Source organism: Balaenoptera acutorostrata, chromosome 8 (assembly GCF_949987535.1).
Source record: "Balaenoptera acutorostrata chromosome 8, mBalAcu1.1, whole genome shotgun sequence".
Taxonomy (NCBI): Eukaryota; Metazoa; Chordata; class Mammalia; order Artiodactyla; family Balaenopteridae; genus Balaenoptera; species Balaenoptera acutorostrata.
This window is the reverse complement of record NC_080071.1, coordinates 48757002-48779098: the sequence shown is the minus strand read 5'-3', so window position 1 is coordinate 48779098 and position 22097 is coordinate 48757002. Positions and strand designations below refer to the sequence as shown.

At 36.5% G+C, this 22097-nt stretch overlaps 1 protein-coding gene across 1 annotated transcript in view; it reads left to right on the top strand.

Annotated features, from left to right (window-relative positions):
- Nucleotides 1-22097, top strand: part of COL5A2 (collagen type V alpha 2 chain) — a 143483-nt gene that overhangs the window by 98034 nt on the left and 23352 nt on the right. Inside the window, exons 17-35 of the mRNA XM_007196137.3 lie at nt 6446-6490; nt 7580-7633; nt 9859-9957; nt 10302-10346; nt 10464-10562; nt 11832-11885; nt 12120-12227; nt 13253-13306; nt 13894-13992; nt 15208-15261; nt 15986-16084; nt 16191-16244; nt 16339-16392; nt 17359-17412; nt 18140-18193; nt 19774-19818; nt 20137-20235; nt 21262-21369; nt 21647-21700. Of these exons, the coding sequence (XP_007196199.2) occupies nt 6446-6490; nt 7580-7633; nt 9859-9957; nt 10302-10346; nt 10464-10562; nt 11832-11885; nt 12120-12227; nt 13253-13306; nt 13894-13992; nt 15208-15261; nt 15986-16084; nt 16191-16244; nt 16339-16392; nt 17359-17412; nt 18140-18193; nt 19774-19818; nt 20137-20235; nt 21262-21369; nt 21647-21700 (1332 nt within the window). The remainder of the gene's footprint in view (nt 1-6445; nt 6491-7579; nt 7634-9858; nt 9958-10301; nt 10347-10463; nt 10563-11831; nt 11886-12119; nt 12228-13252; nt 13307-13893; nt 13993-15207; nt 15262-15985; nt 16085-16190; nt 16245-16338; nt 16393-17358; nt 17413-18139; nt 18194-19773; nt 19819-20136; nt 20236-21261; nt 21370-21646; nt 21701-22097) is intronic.

Genomic DNA, 22097 nt, shown 5'->3' with positions numbered 1-22097 from the left:
ACCCTATCTGAGTTCACTACTGGAGACAATATTTACTACTGCATCACTACAGCATGCCAAGAGAAATCCATACCCTATCTATCGCCAGCTGGCCAGGGAGGAATCCAGCTTAAAAACTCCATTTTAGCATAGGCTTTCTTGACTACCTCTGGCACCAATGATATACGGGTCAATTTTCCAAGGAAATGGCATTAAAGCAGACTTGTGTGCAGGAAATTTGTTTTCTGAGTGCTCTCAGAAACTACACCCTATGGGACTTCCCTGGCGGCGCAGTGGTTAAGAATCCGCCTGCCAAGAGGGCAGACAGCAAAAGCAAGAAGAACTACAATCCTGCAGCCTGTGGAACAAAAACCACATTCACAGAAAGATAGACAAGATGAAAAGGCAGAGGGCTATGTACCTGATGAAGGAACAAGATAAAACCCCAGAAAAACAACTAAATGAAGTGGAGATAGGCAACCTTCCAGAAAAAGGATTCAGAATAATGATAGTGAAGATGATCCAGGACCTCGGAAAAAGAAGGAGGCAAAGATCGAGAAGATGCAAGAAATGTTTAACAAAGACCTAGAAGAATTAAAGAACAAACAAGCAGAGATGAACAATACAATAACTGAAATGAAAACTACACTAGAAGGAATCAATAGCAGAATAACTGAGGCAGAAGAACAGATAAGTGATCTGGAAGACAGAATGGTGGAATTCACTGCTGCTGAACAGAATAAAGAAAAAAGAATGAAAAGAAATGAAGACAGCCTAAGAGACCTCTGGGACAACATTAAACACAACAACATTTGCATTTTAGGGGTCCCAGAAGGAGAAGAGAGAGACAAAGGACCCGAGAAAATATTTGAAGAGATTATAGTAGAAAACTTCCCTAACATGGGAAGGGAAATAGCCACCCAAGTCCAGGAAGTGCAGAGAGTCCCATAGAGGACAAACCCAAGGAGAAACATGCCAAGACACATAATAATCAAATTGGCAAAAATTAAAGACAAAGAAAAATTATTGAAAGCAGCAAGGGAAAAACGACAAATAACATACAAGGGAACTCCCATAAGGTTAACAGCTGATTTCTCAGCAGAAACTCTACAAGCCAGAAGGGAGTGGCATGATATACTTAAAGTGATGAAAGGGAAGAAGCTACAACCAAGATTACTCTACCCAGCAAGGATCTCATTCAGATTCAATGAAGAAATCAAAAGCTTTACAGACAAGCAAAAGCTACGAGAATTCAGCACCACCAAACCAGCTCTACAACAAATGCTAAAGGAACTTCTCTAAGTGGGAAACACAAGAGAAGAAAAGGACCTACAAAAACAAACCCAAACCAATTAAGAAAATGGTCGTAGGAACATACATATCGATAATTACCTTAAACGTGAATGGATTAAATGCTCCAACCAAAAGACACAGGCTTGCTGAATGGATACAAAAAACAAGACCCATATATATGCTGTCTACAAGAGACCCACTTCAGACCTAGGGACACATACAGACTGAAAGTGAGGGGACGGAAAAAGATATTCCATGCCAATGGAAATCAAAAGAAAGCTGGAGTAGCAATACTCATATCAGATAAAATAGACTTTAAAATAAAGAATGTTACAAGAGACAAGGAAGGACACTACATAATGATCAAGGGATCAATCCAAGAAGAAGGTATAACAATTATAAAACTATATGCACCCAACATAGGAGCACCTCAATACATAAGGCAGCTGCTAAGAACTATAAAAGAGGAAATCGACAGTAACACAGTAATAGTAGGGGACTTTAACACCTCACTTACACCAATGGACAGATCATCCAAAATGAAAATAAATAAGGAAACAGAACCTTTAAGTGACACAATAGACAAGATAGATTTAATTGATATTTATAGGACATTCCGTCCAAAAACAGCAGATTACACATTCTTCTCAAGTGCACAGGGAACAGTCTCCAGGATAGATCGCATCTTAGGTCACAAATCAAGCCTCAGTAAATTTTAGAAAATTGAAATCATATCAAACATCTTTTCTGACCACAATGCTATGAGATTACAAATGAATTACAGGGATAAAAACGTGAAAAACACAAACACATGGGGGAAAAACAATACGTTACTAAATAACCAAGAGATCACTGAAGAAATCAAAAAGGGAATCAAAAAATACCTAGAGACAAATGGCAATGAAAACACGACGATCCAAAACCCATGGGAGGCAGCAAAAGCAGTTCTAAGAGGGAAGTTTATAGCTATACAAGCCTACCTCAAGAAACAAGAAAAATGTCAAATAAACAATCTAACCTTATGCCTAAAGAAACTAGAGAAAGAAGAAAAAACAAAACCCAAAGTTAGCAGAAGGAAAGAAATCATAAAGATCAGAGCAGAAGTAAATGAAATAGAAACAAAGAAAACAATAGCAAAGATCAATAAAACTAAAAGCTGGTTCTTTGAGAAGATAAACAAAATTGATAAGCCATTAGCCAGACTCATCAAGAAAAAGAGGGAGAGGACTCAAATCAATAAAATTAGAAATGAAAAAGAAGTTACAACAGACACTGCAGAAATACAAAGCATCCTAAGAGACTACTACAAGCAACTCTGTGCCAATAAAATGGACAACCTGGAAGAAATGAACAAATTCTTAGAAAGGTATAACCTTCCAAGACTGCACCAGGAAGAAATAGAAAATGTGAGCAGATCAATCACAAGTAATGAAATTGAAACTGTGATTAAAAATCTTCCAACCAACAAAGTCCAGGACCAGATGGCTTCACAGGTGAATTCTATCAAACATTTAGAGAAGAGCTAACACCCATCCTTCTCAAACTCTTCCAAAAAATTGCAGAGGAAGGAACAATCTTCAGACCTATTCTATGAGGCCACCATCACCCTGATACCAAAACCAGACAAAGATACTACAAAAAAAGAAAATTACAGACCAATATCACTGAAGAATATAGATGCAAAAGTCCTCAACAAAATACTAGCAAACAGAATCCAACAACACATTAAAAGGATCATACACCATGATCAAGTGGGATTTATCCCAGGGATGCAAGGATTCTTCAATATATGCAAATCAATCAATGTGATACACCATATTAACAAATTGAAGAAGAAAAACCATATGATCATCTCAATAGATGCAGAAAAAGCTTTTGACAAAATTCAACACCTATTTATGATAAAAACTCTCCAGAAAGTGGGCATAGAGGGAATCTACCTCAACATAATAAAGGCCATTATACGACAAACCCACAGCAAACATCATTCTCAATGGTGAAAAACTGAAAGCATTTCCTCTAAGATCAGGAACAAGACAAGGATGTCCACTCTCACCACTATTATTCAACATAGTTTAGGAAGTCCTAGCCATGGCAATCAGAGAAGAAAAAGAAATGAAAGGAATCCAGATTGGAAAAGAACAAGTAAAACTGTCACTGTTTGCAGATGACATGATACTATACATAGAGAATCCTAAAGATGCCACCAGAAAACTACTAGAGCTAATCATTTTGGTAAAGTTGCAGGATACAAAATTAATGCACAGAAATCTCTTGCATTCCTATATACTAATGATGAGAAATCTGAAAGAGAAATTAAGGAAACACTCCCATTTACCATTGCAACAAAAAGAATAAAATACCTAGGAATAAACCTACCTAGGGAGACAAAAGACCTGTATGCAGAAAACTATAAGACACTGATGAAAGAAATTAAAGATGATACCAACAGATGGAGAGATATACCATGTTCTTGGATTGGAAGAATCAATATTGTGAAAATGACTATACTATCCAAAGCAATCTACAGATTCAATGCAATCCCTATCAAATTACCAATGGCATTCTTTACAGAACTAGAACAAAAAATCTTAAAATTTGTATGGAGACACAAAAGACCCCGAATAGCCAAAGCAGTCTTGAGGGAAAAAAGCGGAGCTGTAGGAATCAAACTCCCTGACTTCAGACTATACTACAAAGCTACATTAATCAAGACAATATGGTACTGGCACAAAAACAGAAACATAGATCAATGGAACAAGATAGAAAGCCCAGAGATAAACCCATGCACCTATGGTCAGCTAATCTATAACAAAGAAGGCAAGGATATACAATGGAGAAAAGACAGTCTCTTCAATAAGTGGTGCTGGGAAAACTGGACTGCTACATGCAAAAGAATGACATTAGAACACTCCCTAACACCATACACAAAAATAAACTCAAAATGGATTAAAGACCTAAATGTAAGACCAGACACTATAAAACTCTTAGAGGAAAACGTAGGAAGAACACTCTTTGACATAAATCACAGCAAGATCTTTTTTGACCCACCTCCTAGAGTAATGGAAATAAAAACAAAAATAAACAAATGGGACCTAATGAAACTTCAAAGCTTTTGCACAGCAAAGGAAACGATAAACAAGACGAAAAGACAACCCTCAGAATGGGAGAAGATATTTGCAAACCAATCAACGGACAAAGGATTAATCTCCAAAATATATAAACAGCTCATGCAGCTCAATATCAAAAAAACAAACAACCCAATCCAAACGTGGGCAGAAGACCTAAATAGACATTTCTTCAAAGAAGACATACAGATGGCCAAGAAGCACATGAAAAACTGCTCAACATCACTAATTATTAGAGAAATGCAAATCAAAACTACAATGAGGTATCACCTCACACCAGTTAGAAAGGGCATCATCAGAAAATCTACAAACAACAAATACTGGAGAGGGTGTGGAGAAAGGGGAACCCTCTTGCACTGTTGGTGAGAATGTAAATTGATACAGCCACTATGGAGAACAGTATGGAGGTTCCTTAAAAAACCAAAAATAGAATTACCATATGATCCAGCAATCCCACTCCTGGGCATATACCCAGAGAAAACCATAATTCAAAAATACACATGCACCCCAATGTTCATTGCAGCACTATTTACAATAGCCAGGTCATGGAAGCAACCTAAATGCCCATCGACAGATGAATGGATAAAGAAATTGTGGTACATATATACAATGGAATATTACTCAGCCATAAAAATGAATGAAATTGAGTCATTTGTTGAGACGTGGATGGATCTAGAGACTGTCATACAGAGTGAAGTAAGTCAGAAAGAGAAAAACAAATATCGTATATTAATGCATATATGTGGAACCTAGAAAAATGGTACAGATGAACCGGTTTGCAGGGCGGAAATTGAGAGACAGATGTAGAGAACAAATGTATGGACACCAAGGGGGAAAAGCGGCGGGGTGTGGGGGTGGGATGAATTTGACGATTGAAATTGACATGTATACACTGATGTGTATAAAATTGATGACTAATAAGAATCTGCTGTAAAAATAAATAAATAAAATAAAATTCAAAAAAAAAAAAGAATCCACCTGGCAATGCAGAGGACAGGGGTTCGAGCCCTCGTCTGGGAAGATCTCACATGCCGTGGAGCATCTAAGCCCGTGCACCACAGCTACTGAGCCTGCTCTTTAGAGCCCACGAGCCACAACTACTGAAGCCCGTACACCTAGAGCCTGTGCTCTGAAACAAGAGAAGCCACCACCATGAGAAGCCCGTGCACCACAACAAAGAATAGCCCCCGCTTGCAGCAGCGAAGGCCCAACGCAGCCAAAAATAACTAAATAAATAAATTTATTTTTTAATAAAAGAAAGAAACTACACCTATGAAGAAATTAATAAAATAAGCAGGATTTGCCACAGGGAGAAATTAAACTGTGTTACATTTGCAACAGAGACCTCAATCTTCATAAGTCTTCCATTCCATGGGAACAGTGGAGCTGGGATGGCTCTTCAGACTGTTTTGAATGGGGACTAATCCTTTGTACCACTGCATTGACCATGGAAGGGCATAACCTTGGGATAGCTAACTCCTTTCAGCAATTTGTGGGGAGGGTCTCAACTGTGAGCCATCACAGCTTACAACACTTCCAGCAGTGGTAGAATGATTACTTCTGTGCTGAAGGGGGATCTGGGTGACACCCGCAGCATTCACTACTACTTAATTTCCTTTGTGTGTGTGTGTGTGTGTGTGTGTGTACATGTGTGTGCACATGTGCTTTAGGTTTTTGTTTTACATGGAGCACATTCCTTCCTCTGGGTTATTCTGGCTATTAAGAAGAGCCTGGTGTTCAAAGTTGCATTGTCTTTGAGCTCATTTGATAGAAGGTGACACGTTCAAGTAAAAAGAATCATTTTAATCAGTTTATATTTCCAGTCTTGATTTTTCTTTCTTATTGCTGTAAGGATAGATGTGCATATTGCTACTTTACCCATGTTGTATAAATGTGTATTTTTATTGCTATTAACCTAGGTAAAGTTGTCAGTTAACCTTAATATTCATTCTCCAATTTTTAACATAGAAATTTTTATAACGTAAATGAATTGTCAACAAATACTGTAGAAAATGCACTGTTATCTTGCCTCTTCTCCTAATTAGGGACAACGAGGTGCACATGGTATGCCTGGAAAACCTGGGCCAATGGTGAGTGTATTACTTTCATATTCATTCATTCATTTATTCATTCATTCTTCCATTTGTACATTCATTACCACTTACAAAGCACCTACTGTGTCCCAGGTGCTTGGAACAGAAAGGCAATAAACACATAGTACTTGTCTTTGAAACCTGCCCTATCAAAGAAGAGAGATATATCAATTGATATTGTAGCATAATGCTATTGCTAACTGCTGTAATAGGGAAAGCAACCTGAAGTATGGGAACCTACCTGTACTGACACCAGTAGTGAGACAAAGATGTCAAGAAAGACTTAGAGAGGTACAACTTTTAAGCTTAGTCTTGAAAGATGAGTATACAAAAAGAACAAGAATACAGCATGGTCCGTACAATGGATAGGTGAAAAACACGATGAGCTCAGGGAAATATTCAGTACTAGTTGGGTAAATCGGATTTGAAATTACTTGCCCTTAAGATCTTTTCTACCTTGTGACTCACAAAAAGGAAACAAACTATGGGAGGAAAAATAAGTGTAATTTAAAAGGGCTGTTATTAATGCAAAACTGATGGATTTAAAATACAGTCCTCAAAGAAGAATCAGGATAACCTAGAATGAAATTCCTCTTACACTCATTTCCTTTAAATCAGTGGTTTAGACTCTATTCATGCCTTCCCAAATGTAGTATAGTGACACATATTCACTCTTTATTAGCCTGAAAAAAATCACTCCAAAATATCCAGATGATTCTTAATCATCATTTTTATAAAGTGAAGCCCTAGATTTTGGTACAATGTGTAACTTTCTAAAAACTATCCTTATTACTTGGTTAACACAAAGAAAGTAATTTCTCTAGAAGCAATTGTTTCAAACAATTTGTGTTTGTGACTGACTCTCGTATGCTACAACTAGGAAATTCTGTTATGTTTAATACCACTGGACATGTCTTTTAGCACAATTTCATATCAATTTTGTAAGGTTCTTATGATAAAATTATATTATTATCTTTGTGATTTTAAAGTACTAAGTGGATTATTCTTATATGTCAAAGTACAGAATAAAAGATTTCATGTTAATTAAAATACATGTCTAATCATTTTTCTGGTTTCTTTTAATAGGGTCCTCTTGGGATACCTGGTTCCTCTGGTTTTCCAGGAAATCCTGGGATGAAGGTAAGATGTTACTATATTTAGCTCTTGATGACATAAATTACTTAAGTACCTGAATCCCAAAGTAAATAATGTTATTTCTTTCATTGAAGAGTGTGGAAGTCGCTCTTAACTAAGGAAAAGAGCCTAGCGTATTCTCAATGTCCATTATGGTAGGGGAAAAAAAAAAAGAAAATGAAAAAAATGATATTATTATATAATAAGTAAGTAAAAGAGAATTACTTATAGTCATACACTTGTAGTATCAAAGAATCTGTTGCAATAGGACTCTAACACCAGACAGTTGTAACAGCTGTGAGGAATAAGAGTTTAATCTGAATTGGAACTCCATTCTTGGATACAGTGCCTGGCAGTAGTAAATAGCAGAATGTTCTAAACAATAGGAGAGTAAAATAAATCAGAGGTGGTCAAAAGGCCACACAGTATTGGCCTCCAGTTCTGCCCCCCTTCTTCCCACCTCCACCCCTCAACTTACACAATCATTAATGGAACGTGTGGGGAGGCTATTTGGCTGTCCATGTGGGAATGGATTGAAGTATTCTGCTGGGATGATTTACATTTGTAGTGAGTCACAACTTGTTCTTTCTCTCAACACTTTGGATGATAAATCCATAGATTACAGTGGGAGGTTATTAAGATTATATTAGCTAAATTAGTGAATAAACTCAGAACACTACCTTCAAACTTTGAACAACACAATACGTTTGATTTTTCTCACACCCGGTTTTTCTTTGGCAATAATTTTCTTCATCTCGAAGAAGGGATTTGCTCACAAGATTCTGCTGTACAAAAATAACCGTGGCCAGTCACCTCACCTCTCTAAATCTTGTTTTCTCAAGGAATTTTATTGAAGATTAAGTGAGAAAATATGCAAACCCTTAGCATAGTGCCTGAGGCAGAGGATGCCCTCAGTACAGGCCCACGCTTCTTGTTAGTGGGGCCACTCAGATTGGATTTGAACTTCGAAACAAACAAACAAACAAAATCTCTAGTTGACATTTCAAGTATTCTTTGAAATGTGAGAGTCATCAAGTCAAATTATTCTTCGGCTCTCTCTAACGCTGACTTTAAATTCTGTGCCACAGGGGTGTGACTGCTTTATTTTAAAATGGTGCCCTCCGTTGGTTCACTAACCAGTCCCTGCGTTAACTGAGAACTCACTGTGAGCTCAGCCGAGTAGGACCTTCTTCAGTTCCCCTCTGTACCTGATCTGCTCCCTGAAGTCCTAAGTCTGCTGCCACTGACTCTGACCTTGGAGGGCCCAACCTCCCTGTGTACCTCAATCAAAATAGGCAAAATCCCTTCCCTCTCTCTCTCTCTGTGAGACTCTCCACCCTCACACCGAGCTCTGGCTAGAGAATTCAAGAAAGAATACTCACAATGCCCAGGACTCTCACTTAGCAGGAAGTGGTTTCTGCTCCTACTATGGCCTCTAGTTAAGACTTCACTAGCCATCATAGTTTATACAGTAGTTCACTCTGGATACTTCCCTCTCCTCCTGGGTTTTTCTAGTACGGGCTGTTGGCTACTGAAAACTCCTTAATAAAGTCAAACACCTCACAAAACTGTTTCAGAAATTGTTTCCCTGTCCTACCACCACCCCCAACATAAAGACCACCACCCCCGGTGTTTGTTTTTGGCCAAAATTCTGCCATACCTGTAATATTCTTCCAGGGTCTCTGGCTCTCTAGATGAAGAATAAACTTTCACGTCTAGCTCTTTGTATTTCAGTGAAGGATAATAGGGATTCCCTCTAGGATTTGATTTACATTAGGTACCTAATATGTTAGATAAAATGCAGAAACTCAGCTAAGTTTGAATTTCAGATAAATAAAGAATGCATTTTTAGGATAAATGTGTTCCAAATATTGCATGGGACAAACTTATTCTGAAATCATTTGTTGTTTATCTGAATTAAAACTTAACCAGGCATCCTGTAGTTTTATTTACTATCTGAATCCCTATCTTGGGTTGAAACAAGGGTGGCTATCAGGTGACCTTGACCAGTTTGCTCTGCTCTGCATGCTGTGGGCCTCATCACATCCAGAGTGGCGGGAAGTGAGTCCATCCCTTAAGCTAAGTTAGGCACACACCCCTGGAAACTACTCTGTGCTCTTGACTCGTTTAAATGATTGGGTGTAAAATGTAAAACTCCAAATAAGCAGTCAGCTTTGAAACACACCACATTTATGTTTTCTTAAATTAACGTTTTCCTCATACCCCTTTAGGGAGAAGCAGGTCCCACTGGGGCACGAGGCCCTGAAGGTCCTCAGGGGCAAAGAGGTGAAACTGGGCTACCGGGTCCTGTTGGCTCTCAAGGTCTTCCTGTAAGTTCCTAGTATATTTAAAAATTATCACTGAAAGCTGGACATGTTTTATAACTTTTGAACAGAGGCAACATATTTTAATATATTTTCTTTCAATTCTGAATGAGTGTTTAGAACTCATGAAAAAAAAAATGTCCCTTGTCAACTCTGCGAATTTTGTCTATTTTGTGGAAAAGGGAATTAATTAGTCATAAAAGTGATTTTTATAATATAATGGTGGTTGATTTATTTTTCCTTTCTTTCTTTTTGGTAATTTTTCTGCCTCCTTTTGCGAGATGGGTGGACATCTGAATACCACCCTAGATATGGCTTAATATTTCATGAACTTTTCCTGTATCTTTTAGGGTGCAGTGGGAACTGATGGTACGCCTGGTGCCAAAGGCCCAACAGTGAGTAACTAACTTCATTTATGCCACATGAGGTTCAAATGGATACAATCCTTTGGACAGTGACCGTAGACTTGTGCCTAGGTCTCTGCTCATCATGTTACTCTTGCATTCCAATAGGGCTCTCCGGGTACCTCTGGTCCTCCTGGCTTAGCAGGGCCCCCTGGATCTCCAGGACCTCAGGGTAGCACTGGACCTCCAGGAATTCGAGGCCAACCGGTAATGTCCATCAAAGAATTATCATCCATTAGTGTAATACAACTAAGATCGCCAGAGAAATAATATGTAATGAGATAACAGTGAAACATAGATAATGTGACTTATCTGAATGAGGCAAAAGAAGGTAGGAATTTTTGTAAAGTGGAAGCCAAATGTTAATGTACAATTTACATGTTTAAATTCAAAGGGGAAAATTATTGCACTATGTTAAATTTTAGCGTTCTTTTGTTTAAAATAGTAAGGTCATAACTTCATGATCCACCTCATAGAATTTTATAAATAGTTGCATAACAAATATGGAGACACTTTGCAAGCCAGTATGGGGAAATACGGAGTTTTCATGGGGGTTTATAATGACAACTTGGCTAAAATGGGTTCAACAGCTATTTCTTGAGATTTATTCTTGAAGAGTGCTTCCAACGTGTTGTTTATATTGAACGAGTTTCCACATTTTCTATAAATTTGTATATTTTATATTCATATATTTATCTATTGGTAAAAATATTACGGTTAGTTCTTAAGAAATAAACACATTGAGAAGTTGTGCTTATGTATCTTTTAGCTTGATATATAACAAAACTTTGTTTCCTACTACTACTTAAAACAAATATTTAAGATCCTGATCTAAGTAATTTGATCGTGCTGATAAATCCTGTTTAAATGCTAGTGACAAATTTATAAAAACATGCGTGTTGTTGGTATTTTACATTTGATTTTATCATGTTCTCAATCTAGCAATCTGGTTCCCACAAATTATAGTACAATTGGTATTATAAAGACACACATACCCAAAACTTTAGAATACTCTAAAGATAAAATGCCCTATTTGAAGTTTTGTCAAATCTCAATAAATAGAGCATAGATATAAAATTATTTTGATTTTGGGTGAACAAATCTATTTCCTAAAATAGACTCTAAATAGATTTATCTATTGAAGTTGTTATTGTTAGTTCTAAATTTTTTTATCAAATTGGAATAATAACTGAATAATTCTAATTATCCTACTATGCATGATTAAAAACAAGATTTTAAAAGTAAGTCTTTTAAAAACCCCTGTAAAATATACAAATTACTACCTAACTATACTGGATTTTATAAAATTTCACACACATTCTACAAGATTTGCATAGTTTAAAAAAATTATTATACTGCTGATTCAGTACAGACTCAGCTGCAGAAAATTTTCAAGACCCATTCACTGTAATAATTAAAGCAGGTTGGGCTGGATAAATATCTTGGTTCTTACAATTATCGATGTTTTTATTTTAGGGTGATCCAGGAGTTCCAGGTTTCAAAGGAGAAGCTGGCCCAAAAGGGGAACCGGTAAGGTTTTATTTCTTTTAAATGATAAGAAGAACATGAATATTATCCAGAAGTGTAAGCCCAAAATACTCAAGTACTTCAAATAATGACAGCGAGAATTATAATACTTTTTGGATGGAAATAGTTTGCTTAATATAGTTTAAAATTTGTGACTGACTTATTTAAATGAATCTTTTGACTATAACTCCCTTGTCAAATGGCTCTTTCTGGTATCTGTCCTTCTGTTTTCAATAGGGGCCACATGGTATTCAGGGTCCAATAGGCCCACCTGGTGAAGAAGGCAAACGAGGTCCCCGAGGTGACCCAGGAACAGTTGGTCCTCCAGGCCCCGTGGGAGAAAGGGTAAAATTTGAATGATTGAATAAATTCTTATAGTTGTGGGGGAATTACATGAATAACTTTTGGGATAGTGAGGAAAACTAGAGGAATTAAGAGAATTGCTAGCAGGTGCATTGCACAGTTCAGTATGGCTATCTGTGAATTCAGGGAGCCAACTGTCTAATCATTGTTCATTCATTCATTCATCTAATATTGACTGAACAACTGCTCTATGCCAATTTGATATATGGTGCTTGGGATACATCAGTGAACAAGAATGCTATGGTCCCAGCCTTCATGTGGGGGCTAGTAAACAATAGTTTAGTGGGGAGGTAAGCAATAAACAAGTTAACAGGTAAATAAAAATATAATTACACATTTTAATAAGTGCCATATACACTTAGGGAATAGCAGGGTGATGTGGTAGAGAGTAACTTATGACAGTAGTGTGTCATTAGGTTAGGTGGTTCGGAAATAAGTTTCTTTGAGAGGATGGCATCTAGCTAAGATCTGAAGATTAGGATGAGCCAGCAAGGAAACAAAAAAATGCAAATCCCGGAGGCCAGAAAGGGCTTAGTGATTTTAAAGACCAGAAAAGGTTGCTGTGACTGGACTTTAGTGAAACAGGTCTGAAAGGGGGAATAACAACATCACCTTACTTTTGTATGGAACGTCGGAAAATGCAAAGGGCTTCACATCAAAGACAATACTAGTGCCTGCGATCGCTGACATTTTGATTGCAGTAGACGGTACCATTTCTTTGCCTCTTGTATCTATATCTACGTATCAGTTTTTCTCTATGTTTAATTTTACAATGAAGTGGTAAAATATTTTTGGATTTGAATAATTTTGGCTCAGTACTTACATATATTTTTCAAAATTGAAAATGTCTTTCTGTATAGTCAGGTTATTTTTTCTTATACATACCTATTGCTGTGTTGGGTTGATCATAGCTCCTAAAACCTTATAGTACTAAGAATAAAAATCACCCACTCATTATATATTACAAAAACATCCACAATTAAGAATCACATTTTGGTCCTTTGTAGGGTGCTCCTGGCAATCGTGGTTTTCCAGGCTCTGATGGTTTACCTGGACCAAAGGTAAGGCTATCCTATCAAGGTTGACACGCCTGTGGGTAGTGTTGCAAAAGATGCCATTGTCCAGCATGGTGATCTAGCCTTGGCCCACATGGGTCCAGATCTAGAAAAGAGTTGGACACAGATGTTACTCCTAACGCCAAATCCCTCGTGCGCAATTTCTTCATTATAGAGGCCTAGGGGAGAAGGACGATGGTTGGAGGTGTATTGGAGTTTGTTTTCAAACTTTCCAGGGACATTCTTGAGAAGAATAGGCCATAAATCTTTCCTTTAGCCAATATATATTTTTTCCTTTATCTAGAAATTTAGACTCTTTCAAAATTTGGGGGTTTCTAAATCTAAGTTATTGGAGTGAGGCTGTAAACACAACTTCCATTAGTTAATGATGAAAAACCTCTATTCTACAAGGAATCCAAATGAGAACAAAATGTGAAGCGGCATGGTTTACAAAGAAGTCTTTGTAACTACTTTGACAAACTCTTTTATGTTATAGTAGTGGTTTGATTTGTAAAACAAGGATTTTATATATGCTTGCTTTTGTTTCCCTGCACTCCCTTTTTTCTGACATGTTCTGCTTTGCTTTGGAACAGGGGGCTCAAGGAGAGAGGGGTCCTGTAGGTTCTTCAGGACCTAAAGGTGGTCAGGGGGATCCAGGACGTCCGGGGGAACCTGGGCTTCCAGGTGCTCGGGTAAGAACACAGCAGTTTTTTCTACATCAGCCTAGGAGATATGCTCCTGAGAATTCATTAAAGGTTTTTTAAAGGTTTTTTTTTTTTTTTTTAATAGCTTGCTTTCACGACTTGGAACATTTCTTTGTTTTTTTCTTTGGGTTTGACCTGATTCATTATTTTTAAAATAATGAATGGTTTGCTATTTTTATCATGTATAGAAAAAAAAAAGTAACTTCTAGTCTCCTGTATTCAAAGAGGTATGTATTAATAATTTTACCACTTGATATGAAAAAAAAATCTTGTTTATCAATTTTTATAATTTTTCTTTACTTGCTGATGAACAACTTATGTGACTTTTAGCACAGAGAATTCCTGACAAATTTCATTTTAACAAAATGTCGCTTGAAAATTCATTTGAACTATGGAATTACCCTTATATTCAGTTGTCAACAATGCCCCTTAAAGAGAAAAGGATTATACAGAAAGCTTCATGGAAAGATACATTTGGCTCAGCATAAGTTCTTTATTCTGAACCCAGTGTTAGATATATGAGTAAAAGTCTCCTACAACCCTTTCTCCTTCTATGTGAGAAACAGGCATTGGGTTCATCTTCGATGAATATCTTCAATATTCTTCCCTAGACACATGATAAAGGTGGAATGCCAGCTGAATGACCATTCAATTACTTTTAGTAAAAATGATCCCTGATTGTAGACTGCATTTGGACTTGGAGGACAGTGAACGAATTAAAAAAACTGGTAGGAGGCATAGCTTTGGATTTCCTGAGTTTGCAGGGACTTGTACCTGGGCATTCACCTTGCTGGGACCAGTACAGTATGTCCAAGGTGCTGTTACAAATATCGGTTATGTGAGATTTCAAACCAGGATGGCTCCTGCACCCGCCAGGCAGACTGATTCTCTCACGTCGGGCCTCCCATTGTGGGAGGCTTAGAGTCTGGCCCTGAAGGCCGTGCTGTGAGGACTGGTCCCAGTGGAGAGTGCCACACGTGATGCCTTGTTGCATGTTGTGTTGTCTGCCCTGTATCCTTCTGAAGCCAGGTTGGGTGAGGTCCATGATGGTCCTGTGAGTTTGTCTAGAGGAGCCTAAGGCTACTGAGAGTGGGCCTTGCCAAGCGGAACTGGATCTTTCTAATGCAGTGCTATTTTTGCTCTTTAGAATCTTTACTCCAGTTGCAGGTCAGCAACAAACTGACAATTGCTTTTAATTTTCAGGGTCTGACAGGAAATCCTGGTGTTCAAGGTCCTGAAGGAAAACTTGGACCTTTGGTAAGTAATTTAAACAAAAGTCCACCACCATTAATATTTCTCAATAGACATGCAACTTCAATGGTAAGATGTTAATTTAAGGTTAACATTTTTGATCCGGTGGATGCTAATCATGTTTACATGTTTAAAATGTACCTTCCTCTCCTGGAAGCAAATATTAAGGATCTGCGTATTTTCAAAATGACCAAAGATTGATAACATTGTATTGAAATAAATGCTTGAGATTGTAATTGCTTCTCTGACATAAATGAAAAAGTTGCCATGATGTATTTATTAATATTAGTGGAATTTGTTAGCAACATTCTCATTTCTTGATATCCTTCCAATTTTATACATTTAAGAGATAAGTAGGTATAAATTTGACAGTTCATATATTCTGGGCCCTTCCCTTATACAGTAAATGTGAAATGGAAGTCCTGAGTTTTCATTACCACAAACAAGAGTAAATGAAAGAAGGAAGATTTCCCCTATTAATATGAGAATGTAAAGAGACATAAAGATGAGGCTTGTGTATAGAATAAGAATGAAGTCTCTGTTCTAAACATTCAGATACCTCAGCAGTTTTTTTAAAACACTCAACTGTCCTGATTCACTAAAATAAAAACGTAGCTTAATTTAAAACTTACATAACTTTTATAGTAAGGAAAGGCAAGTGACAATTTGGGTGATGTAACATTCAGAGAGAACTTATGCGAAACTTACCTTGCTCCTGTCAACTGTGTAGGGTGCTCCAGGAGAGGATGGCCGCCCAGGTCCTCCAGGCTCCATAGGAATCAGAGGGCAGCCTGGGAGTATGGGTCTTCCAGGCCCCAAAGGTAGCAGTGTGAGTACAGTGTATAATGTTGCCATCTCATCATAATCCTCACTTGGAGCTGACATGTTTATAGCAAACTGATTGAAATTTAAATTAGTTTGCATTGATTCTTTAGGGTGACCCTGGAAAACCTGGAGAAGCAGGAAATGCTGGTGTTCCTGGGCAGAGGGTAACTACACATTTTCTGCTAAAGAAAAAAAAATATATGAAATTACCCAAATTCTCATGGTCTCACCTCATAAATTATCTCTCTGTAATGCTAGGGAGCTCCTGGAAAAGATGGTGAAGTTGGTCCTTCCGGTCCTGTGGGCCCCCCGGTATGTAATTTTTAGTGAGAATATATTCACATTGCATCCTTCAGTGATGATGTCTGAAACTTTACTCATGGATAGGTTTCAGGGGGAAGTAAATAAAAAAGTGCAAGATGGAAGAATTTCAGTTCTATCTTTTCTTTTAATTCCTGTGCTGGCATCTTCTGCCTTTTTAAATAGAATTATTGGTCTTTCCATTTTAAACTTCTATGAAATGCTGATGGTAAAAGCTACCTCATCATCTCTGTGTTATCACAGTTGAAAATTATGTGAGGAAAGTAGTGTCTGACAAATATTTTATACTGTATTTTATTTAAAATATATAAATACTCGATTATACCGGGTTTTTTTTTCTAATATTGTGTCTTATAGAAATTTATTTAAGGGTTTTTTTTTTTGGATGGACTAAAAAGGAATAATATTTATCCTTTGAGGTATATTTTCATCCTAGGATTTTAAAATTTTGTTTATCAGAAATATTATGGCATGTTTATTTGTTTTGGAATGGGGCAATTTAAATATCTTTTTAAAAATGTTAGCTTTGCTTTCTTTAGTTATTCTAGTTTTGAAGGTTTGATTAATAATTTTTATAATACTGAGAAACAAACTACAATGGAAGCATTAATTACCCTTTTAGATTAGACATATAAAAGTAATGGATTTTTCCATGCCAATAGTCAATTTCCCCCCAAATTTTACAGTTGGCTCCAGACATTTATGTTTGGATAAAAAAATAAACACATGTTATCAGTTTCTTCGCTGGCTTTAGAAGATATTTTCTCACCATCAGGGACTTCAAACCAGTACCATTAGGTGACATTTAGGACTAGTTTATTATCTGGCTAAAATGAAAAACTTGTGATTGGAAGAAATACAAAGAAATATAAATACTTCTGGTGGTTCACACAAGTAGGAAGCAGGCATAAGGATCTGGCTTTTGATGTTCATGGTTTTCTTTCCTTCGTGACTTAGGGTCTAGCTGGGGAGAGAGGAGAGCAAGGCCCTCCAGGCCCCACTGGCTTTCAGGTATGCACTGACACAGTCTTCCATTTCTTCTTCCCCTAACCAAAATGCTTTTTTATAAAAAGATATGGTTGAATGATGTGAAATTCTACAATTTTCAAAGAAGTCATTCCTCTTTTGGTAAATAAGATAGACATTTGGACAAAATCAAACATTTTTGCTCAAAGAGAAGGAACAGATTTCCCCTGAACAACTGATCAAACCCCAAACCTATTAACAAATTATAAATCATAAAATGTTCTTAATATCTCAATAAGATTTATTTAACTATATTAAGGCTTATCTAATTTTATTGACACAGTGTCTAAAATTTTTTGTTGAACAAATTTTCATGATTTATTTAGTTAAATATGATGGTAGATTAATAGCATAGATAATCATAATTTGGGGAAAAAACTGTCAGGACTAACTTTCAATATTTATTCTAGCAGCCTAAAGTATTGTTCTCAGAGCCATTAAAAGCTCCACAAATATAAAGAACCTACTGTTATATTCTTACCTCTTTTTTGCTAAGTGGTGTGCAAATGAAAATCTAAACCTACGAACTGACTAGCTGCTGTGTTATGTTAGAGGATGTAGGTTTCTCATTTTGCTTTGCTTAACTTGTGTTTAAATAATGTCTTTTGCTTGAAAATATAGTCAGGGAGCTCCATGAATTGTGAACTGTTAACACTGGTGGCCTATTAAATTTCCACAGAGTCACAATTTTATATTCTTACTTTTGCTTTAGGGGCTTCCTGGTCCTCCAGGGCCTCCTGGGGAAGGTGGAAAGCCAGGTGATCAGGTAAGTGTTTAAATAGTAAGGATAGCAGTACTAAAAATTGCTAACATAATATCACTTACTATGTGTCAGGCTCTGTTCTGCTTTGCTTTAATTGTCTCCTTTAATCCTCAAAACAACTCTTATGTACTAGGTACTATTATTATTATTATGCCCATTTTACAGATGAGGAAAATAAGGCACACGGATGTTAAGTAATTTTCCAAAAGTCACACAGCTGATATGATTTGAACCCAAGTCATGTGCTTATACTGTGTTCTTAATCACTAAGTATGTCTTACTGTACATTTTATTGGAGGCTTCACAAAGGGTTATGAACAGAAACTTACCATTTTATTTCTGTCATTTTACCAGCACATAGGTTTATGTAATTTATTTTTCTTTGAGTGATTTATTCATTCATTTAACTGTTCAAAAATATTTGCTGAGCACTCTGTGCTAAGCTCTACTAAGCCTTGGCCTGAACCAATAGAACAAGATGGACATGGACCTTGCCTTGTATTTTATTTTACTAGGAGACAGAGAGTATAGAAAGTCAGTTACAACAGTAGCATATTCTAAATGCTAAGGTAAGAGAGGCACTGTGTGTATGTAAACCTAGAAGATGCACCTAATTCAGACATTGGGGTTTAGAAAAAGTTTCCTGGACAAATTAATATCTTTTATGAGATCTGAAGGAAGAACGATGGTAAGCGGGGAGGAGGGAAGGTAAGAAAATACTCCAGGAAATGGAAACAGCAAGTGCAAAGGCTTGCTGATCAAATTTAGGCACTGAAAAAAGTTCGGTAGGTCAGAAACGTGAAATACAATTTGAGGAGGGTGAAGATGAGGCTGGAGAATGACAGGGGCCTGATTCTGGAAAGTCTTAATTTGAGTCTAGTTTGTTCGTATTATTAGAGTAATGGGAAGCTAATGAAGGGCTTTTAAGTAGAGAGAAATACTATTGGATTTGGGTTTTAGGAAGATTATGCCACAATGAAGACAGTACATTTCAAGGGACAAGACTAGAGGCCTACTTGATATAGTTACTGTCTTTATCAAACAGAGAAGTTTTAAATGACAAATTTTCCTTTAGTTAAGAGCAAACTTTTAATGTAGTCATGACTACATTACTTTGAACCCACAATTCCTAGTAGAGTGTGTTGTCTATATTATATGTTCAAGAAATATTTATTAAATTGAATTGAATTGGTTCTATTTAAAAGATTAGTACTTCATTGCTTTTAATTTCACTTTCCTCTGTTAAGTTTTTCACATTCCATTAGGAAATAAAAGGCCTTTTACTTGTATTTTATTGTTGCTAAAAATAATATCTTTGTGAGATAATATTTTGAATGAACGCATTGCCAAAAATCAATCATTCATGTATAATATAAATTTTTCTGGAAAAATATTTCCATCCAATGTATATGATATCCCATTGTTTATAAAATTGTACACATTTTTCTTTCTTCAATATTATGGGCTTAGTCAGACTTCTAATAGTATGTTAGAAGAAATTAGGTATATGATCTGGAAAGATTTCTAATAAATACCTAAAGTTCAGTTGAAAGTTTTTCATTTAAAAAAAATGTATTTTATAGGGAGTTCCTGGAGATCCTGGAGCAGTTGGCCCCTTAGGACCTAGAGTAAGTATTTTCTTCTTCTTCGTGATTAACTTGTGTCCATTGGCTTCAGTTTGAAAAAGCATCTTTTATCTTAAACTGGGCTTTAACTGTTACAGTTTTTTACTTAATGAAAATCAATCTTATGAGAAATATTTTGTGCTGTGAAACTAGTATACGCTTACTTCAAGTTCATTTCTTATTAAATTAGAAAACTGAGTCTTAATAGTTGCTAATTTCTAAATTTTTCCCAGTAGAAGTCATTTTTCACATTTCCAGGAACACTTTTAACCCATTTTCAGACCAAGCACTAAGACTGTTTGACATTCCTATGTTGTGTAGGGAGAACGAGGAAATCCAGGGGAAAGAGGAGAACCAGGAATAACTGGACTTCCTGGTGAGAAGGGAATGGCTGGAGGACACGGTCCTGATGGTCCAAAAGTAAGTATGGTAGTGAGCTCAGTAGTTTAAAATGGTCTAAAATTACTGCTCAATAAACACATAATGGTGCTAGGATTTATTATTATTTATTTTATTTATTTCTCTTGTTTTTACAAAATATTTGATTATATAATTTCTTCAACAAATATTTAATGAGCACCTACTTGGCTTTGCTTTGGCACTAAAGAGTCAGGTAAAAAAGAATCTCTTCTTTGATGGGATTTTTGATCACTACATAAAGTAGTGATACATTCTCATATACAAACCTGTTTCTAATATTTATTTATATAACTTTTATTAATGACTTCTATTAATAAGCAGAGGCAAGAAATTGAAAATTGCGTAATTTATTAGGATGTCTTCCTAATCATATGCTCCATTTTCCTTGTCTCAGTTTCTACAGTTCTGCTTACTTAATATATGAAAGTATGTCATTTTTGAAATCCGAAAGTACAATACATTATAAGGCAAAAATCAGTACCATTTCCTTTTGGGTGCTGTTTTAAAATTGGTAGAAGTCTGTGTGGCCAACTTCAGTGCAAACAACTGAAGTAGAATTTTTCATGATCATATAATATTAGATCCCTTATCACCTTCAAGGGCCAGAGTGATTGCAGAAGATCTGCTTCAATTTAATTACTAAATGAGCCTGAAAGCCAGCTTCATATCATGGGTTCTTTAGAGAGAGAATGGAGTACTCTCTAAATGTGATGTCTTCTTTTTTTATTAGAATCCCTATGATGTTGCCAAAAAAAGAAAATAAAAAGGCAATTCTATCATTTTTATTTGAATTGGTACCCAATTTCTCCAAAGAGAATGTTGAAAACAAACCAACAATCAAAACAGCAAGATCTGATTTTTTTAAAATGAACTCAGAGTCGATTTTCCCAAATGAAAAATATAAGCACTAGGTTGAACCACATGAAATTGCCAAGATGCTACTATTTTTGATTTACCAAAACAGGAATTTCATATAGTTTCAACCTTAATATATAGGTGAGCTTACTTATTGTTGGTTCATTTCAGGGCAATCCAGGACCAAGTGGGACCCCTGGAGATACAGGCCCACCAGGTCTTCAAGGTATGCCGGGAGAAAGAGGAATTGCAGGAACTCCTGGCCCCAAGGGTGACAGAGTAAGTGTGGTTTGTTTAGTTCATCCATTTACACCTTCTACTGATAATGACTTCCTGGGCAGACTTTTACTTCTACCATCCTAAGTCACAAGTCATTCATTCATTCATTCTTTCAGTAAATGTGTACTTAGAAAATGTTCAGTCCCAGGCATTGTTCTAGGCTCAAGGGGATACAGCTGTCAACATTAGAGAGCAGTCCCTGCGTTCATGAAGCTTCCATGCAAGTGTAGGAAAAAGACAATTAAATGATTAAATGGTCTTTTGTATGTTTTCCCAGGGTGGCATAGGAGAGAAGGGTGCTGAAGGCACAGCTGGAAATGATGGAGCAAGAGTAAGTGAAATCATTCCTTTCAGCAGCTGGGCTAGGAATCAGCATCATCACTATCGTATGAATTTGCCTGAACTTTTAAAAATAAGGTTCATGTTTCCATGGTTGTCAGGATTAGGAGGATGATGAGATCTGAGATTTGACACTGATGGACCACGGATATTCATTTTGCTTACCTTGAATTAGAACAAGCCCAAAAATAGTCATTACTGAGAGAATGAAGTAAGACACATTTTTATTGTGCATATGAGATTGGTGCTTTAAGCGGTGGGGCCCTCTTTATCTTTATTATCTTTTTATTTCATAGGCAATGTTTATTTTTATTAAAATGCTGATCTAATGAGTTGCCTTAGACGTCATTCCAGTGCAGGCAAGTAGAGTTTTACAGAGTAGCCAAAGG